The sequence below is a fragment of the Salvelinus alpinus genome, chromosome 3, assembly GCF_045679555.1.
Source record: "Salvelinus alpinus chromosome 3, SLU_Salpinus.1, whole genome shotgun sequence".
Classification (NCBI taxonomy): domain Eukaryota; kingdom Metazoa; phylum Chordata; class Actinopteri; order Salmoniformes; family Salmonidae; genus Salvelinus; species Salvelinus alpinus.
In genome coordinates, this window is record NC_092088.1 from 99215632 (window position 1) to 99227543 (window position 11912).

The 11912-nt window shown below is 39.8% G+C and overlaps 1 protein-coding gene across 15 annotated transcripts in view; it reads left to right on the plus strand.

Annotated features, from left to right (window-relative positions):
* The window catches only part of ebf3a (EBF transcription factor 3a), a 234193-nt gene extending 223657 nt beyond the window's left edge, over positions 1-10536 (plus strand). For 3 of the 15 annotated variants that reach the window (XM_071394654.1, XM_071394656.1, XM_071394657.1), the window contains exons 14-16: positions 66-251; positions 1163-1252; positions 8568-10536. In XM_071394654.1, the coding sequence (XP_071250755.1) occupies positions 66-251; positions 1163-1252; positions 8568-8599 (308 nt within the window). In that variant the 3' untranslated portion in view covers positions 8600-10536. Of the gene's footprint in view, positions 1-65; positions 264-1054; positions 1253-8567 lie in introns of all 15 variants that reach the window. The other 12 variants (XM_071394643.1, XM_071394645.1, XM_071394646.1 and 9 more) reach the window with 7 other exon arrangements.
* The last annotated feature ends 1376 nt before the right edge of the window (positions 10537-11912 follow it).

Genomic DNA, 11912 nt, shown 5'->3' on the forward strand with positions numbered 1-11912 from the left:
TCTATAAAATACCCCAATGTTGTGACTCTACCTTCCCTAAGTCCTTTTCTCCCCCCTCTCAACAGTAGGATACAGCCGTCAAACCAGCAGTGTGTCCCCTCGAGGCTACGTCCCCAGCAGCACCCCACAACAGGCCAACTACAACACCGTTAGCAACAGCATGAACGGCTACGGCAACCCCATGTCCAATCTGGGAGTACCCAGTTCACCAGGCTTCCTCAACGGCTCCTCTGCCAACTCCCCCTACGGCAGTAAGTATCAAGGTAACGACACACCTCTACTTCCTCCTTATCTACGAGTCTGAGAAGCTTAGCTTTTTCTTGATTTTCTTGATTTTTGATTTTCTAGATTTTTTAGATTTTAGATTTTTTAGATTTGAGATTTTCTTGATTTTTGATTTTCTTGATTTTTGATTTTCTTGATTTTTGCCAAACCCCCCCCCCTCCTTCTCTGTTATTCTTTTTATTAGTGTTTGTATTATTTTGGAATGTGTGCTACTGGATAAAAGGAGGGGTGACTCTGGAGGCTGAAAACCCAAGACTCAACTTTAAAAAAAAATCGTCAATCAGACTTACAAATTTACACACAAAAAAATACATGGAAAAGTAAAAAATTGTATGACATGGTGCACGCCCCCAAAAGAAAATACAAAAAATTATAGAAGCAAAGTTTTTGTGACTGATTTCCCCCCAGTCAAGAGTCTATTGTCAGATACCTATTATCCAGCGGGCAAGGCAGAACATTTCATATCACAATCCCACAAACTCCAAATATGATTTTGAAAAACATTTTTGTCAATATTACAAATTGGTTTCTTACTTAAGTAAATGTTATTATTTGTCGAATCCCATCCAAATTCTGATCATTTTTAAAAATCACAATCATCTTGATTTCTCCTGATTTCTTTCCACATCTATATTACGTTTTGATTTGAAAAGAGGCAAGGCCCCTATCAATTAATTTAATCAATCCATCTAAAATATCTTGATTTTTGAATGATCTGTGGCGTGGTGAAACTCCTCTCTGAGTGGTGCTTATGTGTGCTTTATTGCAGTAGTGCCGTCGAGCCCCACCATGGCAACCTCTTCGGTCAGCCTCTCTACAAACTGTAGCAGTACACACGGCATTTTCTCATTCTCACCTGCCAATGTCATCTCTGCAGTGAAACAAAAGAGCGCCTTTGCCCCTGTTGTAAGGCCCCAAGCTTCTCCACCACCTTCTTGCACCAGTGCAAATGGCAATGGACTTCAAGGTGAGCCGTCCTCCCTCCTTTTACAGTGCCCTCCATAGTCATTCTGTCCTTCTGTTCTGTTCTGACCTGTTGGCCTACTGGCATCTCTCTGTTCTGTTCTGACCTGTTGGCCCACTGGCATCTCTCTGTTCTGTTCTGTTCTGACCTGTTGGCCCCACTGGCATCTCTTTCACCTGCCTGCCTGCCCACCTCCACCCAAAACCATGGGCAACCATGCACCGCCAGTCTGGGTTAAACGAGAGTACGAGTGAACATAAATGATGCATTTGAGGATGGATGATGATTGCGTGGACGGATGGATGGATGGATTGATGGGTACATTATGCCTGCATGTATGTGTTTATTTATTTATTTCTGTATTTATTTATCAAACCATTAATGATTAAGGGAAGTTAGGAGTCTCTTGGGGGTTACTCTCCCCCCATATTCTTTTTTTTTGCATCAGAATACCATAGTACAGCATATCAGTACATACAGGGTTGGGGTCAATTCTGAAATGATTTGTAAATTGCTCTTTAATTCCAATTAAATTTTTTGGGGAATTTTATTTAATTTGGCCACATACCACAGAAAGCAGAATTTGAAAATAATTTGAATTAAAGGAAATAGATGTAATTCATTTAAATTCCATGAAATTCTAATTATTATTTATTATTTATTTCTATCACTAAAGGAATGTTCATTTTGACATCATGTATGGTTACGAATGCCATGTAGCATGGTAGAATGGTTGAAACATAATATACAGTGGGGAGAACAAGTATTTGATACACTGCCGATTTTGCAGGTTTTCCTACTTACAAAGCATGTAGAGGTCTGTAATTTTTATCATAGGTACACTTCAACTGTGAGAGACGGAATCTAAAACAAAAATCCTGAAAATCACATTGTATGATTTTTAACTAATTAATTTGCATTTTATTGCATGACATAAGTATTTGATCACCTACCAACCAGTAAGAATTCCGTCTCTCACAGACCTGTTCGTTTTTCTTTAAGAAGCCCTCCTGTTCTCCACTCATTACCTGTATTAACTGCACCTGTTTGAACTCGTTACCTGTATAAAAGACACCTGTCCACACACTCAATCAAACAGACTCCAACCTCTCCACAATGGCCAAGACCAGAGAGCTGTGTAAGGACATCAGGGTTAAATTGTAGACCTGCACAAGGCTGGGATGGGCTACAGGACAATAGGCAAGCAGCTTGGGGAGAAGGCAACAACTGTTGGCGCAATTATTAGAAAATGGAAGAAGTTGAAGATGACGGTCAATCACCCTCGGTCTGGGGCTCCATGCAAGATCTCACCTCGTGGGGCATCAATGATCATGAGGAAGGTGAGGGATCAGCCCAGAACTACCCGGCAGGACCTGGTCAATGACCTGAAGAGAGCTGGGACCACAGTCTCAAAGAAAACCATTAGTAACACACTACGCCGTCATGGATTAAAATCCTGCAGCGTACACAAGGTCCCCCTGCTCAAGCCAGCGCATGTCCAGGCCCGTCTGAAGTTTGCCAATGACCATCTGGATGATCCAGAGGAGGAATGGGAGAAGGTCATGTGGTCTGATGAGACAAAAATAGAGCTTTTTGGTCTAAACTCCACTCGCCGTGTTTGGAAGAAGAAGAAGGATGAGTACAACCCCAAGAACACCATCCCAACCATGAAGCATGGAGGTGGAAACATCATTCTTTGGGGATGCTTTTCTGCAAAGGGGACAGGACGACTGCACCGTATTGAGGGGAGGATGGATGGGGCCATGTATCGCGAGATCTTGGCCAACAACCTCCTTCCCTCAGTAAGAGCATTGAAGATGGGTCGTAGCTGGGTCTTCCAGCATGACAACGACCCGAAACACACAGCCAGGGCAACTAAGGAGTGGCTCCGTAAGAAGCATCTCAAGGTCCTGGAGTGGCCTAGCCAGTCTCCAGATCTGAACCCAATAGAAAATCTTTGGAGGGAGCTGAAAGTCCGTATTGCCCAGCGACAGCCCCGAAACCTGAAGGATCTGGAGAAGGTCTGTATGGAGGAGTGGGCCAAAATCCCTGCTGCAGTGTGTGCAAACCTGGTCAAGAACTACAGGAAACGTATGATCTCTGTAATTGCAAACAAAGGTTTTTGTACCAAATATTAAGTTCTGCTTTTCTGATGTATCAAATACTTATGTCATGCAATAAAATGCAAATTAATTAGTTAAAAATCATACAATGTGATTTTCTGGATTTTTGTTTTAGATTCCGTCTCTCACAGTTGAAGTGTACCTATGATCAAAATTACAGACCTCTACATGCTTTGTAAGTAGGAAAACCTGCAAAATCGGCAGTGTATCAAATACTTGTTCTCCCCACTGTATATATTTTTAACTCATTCTCCTAAAACTATTTTAAATAATTACAGTGGTCTGTACATATTGAGAACATGTTGTGGGTTGTCTATAATAATTCACAATTCCCTTAATGGGGCGGCAGGTAGCCTAGTGGTTAGAGCGTTGGGCCAGTTAACCGAAAGGTAAAAATCTGTCGTTCGGCCCCTGAACAAGGCAGTTGACCCACTGTTCCTAGGCTGTCATTGTAAATAAGAATTTGTTCTTAACTGACGTGCCTAGTTAAATAAAGGATAAATAAAATAATGTTTTAAATATAAAATGTATATTTCCCTAAATGCATTTGATCAAACACTGGGAACAATCTAGTAATCTAGAAATCTTTCATGACAATGAAAAATACTGTTTGACATCTTAAAATATAATATTTGAAATCTGGTGTATATTGCTTGTTAATAAGTGGAAGATTATTTTGTTAAAAGGTTTGTCAAATTAACGTCTAAGTTGAATTAGTTTTGAAATGCTTTGAAATGTATTTTATAATTCCTTCAGTTCAAATTATGCTTCCTGTGGGTTTGTGGCCAGTTCAAATTCAATTCAAATTCATGGTTTGAATTCACTTCAATTCAGAAATTCAGAATTTAGCCGAACCCTGATATCCTGATACATACAGTATGTATCCTAAGCTGAGTACTGTAATGATAAACACAACAATCACGTAAGGTCCCACAGCTATCGTACTTCTGCATTATTCACTGCAGCCCTCGGATCCAGCCCTCTTTTACATTTCATCTGAATTGTACATCATATGCTTTAATATTCACAACCCATCACCCCCCCCCCCCCCCCCATCCCCATCCCCCACCCTCTTCTACTGACCCTAGTGAGCCCTTTCCAGTCCTTGGTCCTTGGTGAATAGACTCCCTGTAACTCCGACAAGCACTCCAGCACGGTATTTTTAATGTAGATTAGAGATCGGCACGTTCCCGGCCCTTTGGAAAGCAACACACGTCAAACTTCCCTCTGATTTAGCTGGAGTATTGTCCTCGGTTAAAAATTCATGTTATTTCTTTTCCTGCTCTCGGTTAAAAGCGTACACATTTTATCCACTGTGTGTTTTTTTTTTTGCTAGTTGTGCAGTTTAACACCAAGACAACGTTACGCGACGCAACACAGTCTAAATATATTGCTTTTCTAATTGAGAAAAGCAGAAACTCAACAGAAATACAGAGAGAGGGTCATTGTGCAAGCCAAAACACATCAGCGTCAACCAGTTTGAATGAAAGTGTGATTCTGGCTTTAATTTTCCTGCTCGATGTCAAGGCCGACTTGTTGTGCTTGAAAACAGGTTTTAGTCATAGTGTGTGCATCCAATATTAATAATGCGGGAGCTAATGAAGTGGGAAATTAAAAGTTCACGCTGTTACATGTGTATACTTATTAATATGTATTCTGCAGAAATTAATGAGGAATGTCATGTCATCAAATTCAACTGGTAAACTTAAAATCATTCCAACCATGACACCACAAATAAGTCCAAAGCGCTGGAGAAACAGGAAGCCCTAATTGTTAAAGTGAGTTGAAGGACCGAGTACATCAATCTTCTTCCTTCTGGCAGCTCATCTGTAGGATACTCTCCCTAGCATCTGAACGCTACAATTCATCTCTAGGATACTCTCCCTAGCATCTGAACACTACAATTCATCTGTAGGATACTCTCCCTAGCATCTGAAAACTACAATTCATCTGTAGGATAGTCTCACTAGAGTCTTAACACTACAATTCATCTATGGGATACTCTCCCTAGCATCTGAACACTATAATTCATCTGTAGGATACACTCCCTAGCATCTGAAAACTACAATTCATCTGTAGGATAGTCTCACTAGAGTCTTAACACTACAATTCATCTGTAGGATACTCTCCCTAGAGTCTTAACACTACAATTCATCTATAGGATACTCTCCCTAGAGTCTGAACACTACAATTCATCTGTAGGATACTCTCCCTAGAGTCTTAACACTACAATTCATCTGTAGGATACTCTCCCTAGAGTCTTAACACTACAATTCATCTATAGGATACTCTCCCTAGAGTCTGAACACTACAATTCATCTGTAGGATACTCTCCCTAGAGTCTTAACACTACAATTCATCTGTAGGATACTCTCCCTAGAGTCTTAACACTACAATTCATCTGTAGGATACTCTCCCTAGAGTCTTAACACTACAATTCATCTATAGGATACTCTCCCTAGAGTCTGAACACTACAATTCATCTGTAGGATACTCTCCCTAGAGTCTTAACACTACAATTCATCTGTAGGATACTCTCCCTCGAGTCTTAACACTACAATTCATCTGTAGGATACTCTCCCTAGAGTCTTAACACTACAATTCATCTATAGGATACTCTCCCTACAGTCTGAACACTACAATTCATCTGTAGGATACTCTCCCTAGAGTCTTAACACTACAATTCATCTGTAGGATACTCTCCCTAGAGTCTGAACACTACAATTCATCTATAGGATACTCTCCCTAGAGTCTTAACACTACAATTCATCTGTAGGATACTCTCCCTAGAGTCTTAACACTACAATTCATCTGTAGGATACTCTCCCTAGAGTCTTAACACTACAATTCATCTATAGGATACTCTCCCTAGAGTCTTAACACTACAATTCATCTATAGGATACTCTCCCTAGAGTCTTAACACTACAATTAATCTATAGGATACTCTCCCTAGAGTCTTAACACTACAATTAATCTATAGGATACTCTACCTAGAGTCTTAACACTACAATTCATATGTAGGATACTCTACCTAGAGTCTTAACACTACAATTCATCTATAGGATACTCTACCTAGTCCTAACACTACAATTCATCTATAGGATACTCTCCCTAGAGTCTTAACACTACAATTCATCTATAGGATACTCTACCTAGTCCTAACACTACAATTCATCTATAGGATACTCTCCCTAGAGTCTTAACACTACAATTCATCTATAGGATACTCTACCTAGTCCTAACACTACAATTCATCTATAGGATACTCTCCCTAGAGTCTTAACACTACAATTCAGGGCTCCGTTCAATCAGATCCACTAGCCGATATCCGCATAGTGGTTGTGTTGGAGGTGGAACTGCATTAGAGTTGTCAAATCACGAAGCGGCTCCTAATGCGGACGTAGCCATTGGCTGCAATGAGTTGCATTAACAGAAATCCTGCGATTGGCTGTAATAAGTTGCATTAACAGAAATCCTGCCATTGGCTGTAATAAGTTGCATTAACAGAAATCCTGCCATTAGCTGTAATAAGTTGCATTAACAGAAATCCTGCCATTGGCTGTAATAAGTTGCATTAACAGAAATCCTGCCATTGGCTGTAATAAGTTGCATTAACAGAAATGCAGCCTTGTTTACGAGTTGGAACACTGGAACGTGAGTTGGAACACTGGAACGTGAGTTGGAACACTGGAACGTGAGTTGGAACACTGGAACGTGAGTTGTAATCAACACCTTCATTAGGGTGTTGAAAACGCTCATTATTTTGTTGAATGATTTTTCAATTTGAGCGTTATTATTTCTACACGGCCTACACTTTGTCACTCGGAACTTGTAACGTGAGTGGGTGGGGTATGTCTGCTCACCGAGCTGAGTGGGTCGGGTATGTCAGCTCACCGAGCTGAGTGGGTCGGGTATGTCTGCTCACCGAGCTAAGTGGGTTGGGTATGTCTGCTCACCGAGCTGAGTGGGTCGGGTATGTCTGCTCACCGAGCTGAGTGGGTCGGGTATGTCTGCGCACCGAGCTGAGTGGGTCAGGTATGTCTGCTCACCGAGCTGAGTGGGTCGGGTATGTCTGCTCACCGATTGGACGGCTCAGATGCGGTTCCACCTCCAACATGCCACAACATCCGCTATTCAGATGTCTGCTATCGCTGGTTCATTTGATCTGATTGAATCTAGGAGTCAGTACATATATATATTTCTTAGAAGTAGATGCATACCGTATATCAGGATAAAAATGTATAAAATCGTAATCATAACACACAAACTCTAGAATTTCAGATTATGTTCACCTCAGATGCGTATACCTTGTGATAAGACTTAAAAATCCACTACAAGCTGTACAATGCAGAGACCTGCTGTATGGTGGAATGCCTTGCAGTAATGTTGGCGTAAAAAAAACTACCAAGGATTTCAATTTAAGGGAACCTGAGAAGTGTCTGGTCCTTGGCTGGTGAGAGAGAGAGAGAGAAAAAAAGAGAGAGAGAGAGCGAGAGAGAGAAAGTCCTGGGTAGGGTATCTGACGTTAGCAGACGTGACCATGTTGTTTCTCAGCTGTCAGCATGGACTGCCTCCTGGGACCTCAGGCCACTGTTTGCCATTAACAAAACGCTAAGAGAAATATCACACATGTTGGGAAGACAGGACGCTTTCTCCTGAAAATGTCAGAAAGCTCCTCTTCTAAAAAGTGAAGTATTTCTACTATGTCATGTTAGAAAAGCAAATTTCACTCAGGCCCCGCCACCCCCATCCACTCCCCTACACACTCTCCCACTACCCCCACCCCCATCTACTCCCCTACACACTCTCCCACTACCCCCCACCCCCCATCTACTCCCCTACACACCACCCCCCCCCCAACCCCATCCCACTACCCCCCCCCCCCCCCAACCCCTCCCACCACCCCCCACCCCCATCCACTCCCCTACACACTCTCCCACTACCCCCCACCCCCCCACCTCTTCCATACGACCGCCATCTTGCAAGCTATTTTTTGCTTTCATGAACTGCAGGGCGACATTTATTCTTCCCGTCTATTTAGTAAGATGGTAACAACGTGTTTGTGTACATTTCTTCTTCCCGTCTATTTAGTAAAATGGTACTAAAATGTGTACATTTCCGTGCATTGCGTATCGCTATACGAACTGAACCGTGATGTTAAAGTTGTTTTGTTTTCCCATCTCTTATCTTCTAGCGATGTCCGGCCTCGTTGTCCCACCCATGTAAACAGTCTTCTTCCCCTCTCCGAGCTCCAGTCGTCACAAAGGGGCTGCGGGGGGACTCGTTTAGTACCTTCAGAAGATTCTGGTAGAATCTGTGTCATCAATCATGAATAAAATCAACAACATCATTCTGTTTATTCAGAGGAGAGAAAAAAAAAGACAGTTTCAAATATTTTATTCAAACAATTATGAATTGTGACATGCAAGCAACTTTGTCATTAACAATTTAATTTTATTGACTGATTTCTTGTCATATTTTACCATTTCTCATTCTTGAAGAAAGGAAGGAAGGAAAAATTGCTATTTTGTATAAAAGTGTCTGGTTTGATCTTGGCTCTGTCTAGTTGTTGCTAATGTGTCGGGGAGAATCTTTGAGGATGATCAATTTGATGAACAACACTGATGACAATACCTCAGAATACGTTCCTCTTTACACGATGCACAGCAGTTGAGCATCTCTATAATGTGAATTTCCTTATTTCATTCTCTTTTTAATTTGTGGTAAGAGAAAAAGGGGGCCAAGACAGTGTGAACACATTTACAACTGGAAATAATATGAAATTATATGATTTAAAAAAATAAACAAAACATTAACAATGAAGAAGTAAATACAGATAATCTGAGTGGCTGACAGAGGAGATTTCATCACGCCTACTTATTTTATCAACAAAAAAAAATTACTTTCTAACTTATTGTAGGTAGAAATTGTAAGTCAATGATTTATTATTTTTTTGCCTTCAAAAAGCACACTAACAGAGATGAAAAGCTACTGTCTGTTGGTATAAATATACTACTTCCACTGCTGCAGCTTCCAGTTTAAGCAAGTGTGATCTGCAATGTTTTTCAACTGTTTTTGCTAGCACTGTATAATATTGCATTCTTAGGCTACTGTGAAGTCTATGTTTCCTGTTCCAGAAGGTTGTCCTCTCACTTCTGTCTCCTTATTCCCTAATGTGTTTTGTATGTGGTTATACAATTGTAGACTTTTGTGATTTTGCCAAAGTTGTAGCTAAATATTTATACACTTGTCTTGAATTTTTTCCAGATCCACTTAAAATATTTAGGACAGAGTTTTATTCCTTATAGAAACAGTAAGGGGTAAATATTCGTATACATTGCAACACTTTCACATAAACACTTGCGGTTACTAAGGGAATTTTTTGTAACATATCAATTATAAATATTGTATTTATCTTCGAAATTTTTTGTAAAATTGCTTTCAATCATTTAATTTGATCTTGTACGTATTGTTTGTCATGGCCAGATATTGTGATGCAGCACAGAGCATAAAGCCAATAACTATTGCCTACATTCACCTTTGTTTTTTTGTATCGATAGATCGCCATGTTTATACATTTCATTTGTATCTCAAATTGACATTTACTTTGTCAAAATAATTCATTTTGTTGGTCATTGTTTTTTTTCTTTTGAGAAGAAAAACAGTCAAAGTTCATTGTTTATTTTTGTATTAATATAAGTTATATAAAACAAAATACTTTTTTTGGAATAAAACTGTTTGTTGTATAGTCAAATAACTTGTTTGTGACACATGGCTGTATAAATAATAGTAGATTATGTGCATGTCCAGCCACCCCTCCCCCCCCCGAGGTATGATTCAATTTGTGGTTGTACAAAGTCATTTTTACCTGCTACCCCATATCACTTAGCTGAACTGTCTTAAACAGGGAACAAAAAAAAACACACATGTGAAAAACCATCTAATCTGGAATAGAAAATACATGTTAGGAATCACTGATGTTTATTAGAATCTGTCCGGAGAAGCTCTTTGGAAGGCCTGAGATCTGCTGGTTGAATGACATCAATCTGTACCTACACCACAATGCCAATCCTTACTCCATGAACATGATCTATGGTGTCAAAAAAAAGAAGCACAAACATTGTTTACTGAAAATAATAAAAAATAATTATGTTGACCCCCTTCATCTTTTGACTATTTTGTGCTTAACCTTTTTATTTAGTTAATATTTGGCTTAATTCTCCCCCAAATCACAGTAACATCTAAAGAAATGTTGAAGAGATTTACACATTCACTCTCACAAGACAGGATGCTCTGTACTGAACATTTTGGAGTAATTTCATCAAATAATGTAGCATCATACTGTACATTCACTCATCCTTCTCCTTCTTCTTCTTCTCCTTCTTCTTCTCCTTCTTCTTCTTCTCCTTCTCCTTCTTCTTCTTCTCCTTCTCGTTCTTCTTCTTCTCCTTCTTCTTCTTCTTCTCCTTCTCGTTCTTCTTCTTCTCCTTCTTCTCCTTCTTCTTCTTCTCCTTCTCGTTCTTCTTCTTCTCCTTCTTCTTCTTCTTCTCCTTCTTCTCCTCCTTCTTCTTCTTCTCCTTCTTCTTCTTCTCCTCCTTCTTTCTTCTTCTTCTTTCTTCTTCTTCTTCTTCTTCTTCTTCTTCTTCTTCTTCTTCTTCTCCTTCTTCTTCTCCTCCTTCTTCTTCTTCTTCTTCTTCTTCTTCTTCTTCTTCTCCTTCTTCTTCTCCTCCTTCTTCTTCTTCTCCTTCCTCTTCTTCTTCTTCTCGTTCTTCTTCTTCTTCTCCTTCTTCTTCTTCTCCTTCCTCTTCTTCTTCTTCTCGTTCTTCTTCTTCTTCTTCTCCTTCTTCTTCTTCCCCCCCAGACTATTGATTTCCCTGGTTGTGCCAAATCAACCCACAAGACACATGTTTCTATCAATATTTTTTATTTTCATCTTTTACTTTGCACTTAACACTTTGTAAAAAAAGAATCTCCTATTGTAATGTTAAGTATAATTGAAAAGGGATGTTCCCGCTTGGCAAACTGCGCACAAGTTTTTTAATTTTCCATGAGGAAGCACGATGTACGGCAGCTGTACAAATAAAGAATGAAGTGATGAATGTGCAATGTATTTGCTTTGTGACAGCTCCACAAAGCTAAGTGGGGAAGGCTGAGAAGTCACCTTGAAAGAGACATGCAAGGTTACATGAAGAACATTTGGGAATTTGATCATTTCTGCAATTAGTTTTTTGTGTGTGTGTGTTTTTCAGCTAATTAGACCATGCACTCGTTGCTGTGTTGGCTTCAGTCTGAGGATCTCACTAAATGGTCAGCTATTCCTTTCGTTTAACGTGTACATTTTTTTGTGTTTGCTTATGTCCACATTTTTACAAATAACTGTATAAAGATGTTCATTTTACACAATATTTAATAAAAGTATTTCTTGTCTGTGAACACTCTCTCCCGGTTATCTTAATTGTCCAAAATTATTTCTTTGTTACTCTTTCAAATACCAGGAAATAGAAGATAGTAAACTACATACTCAGAAATGAAGCAAGCC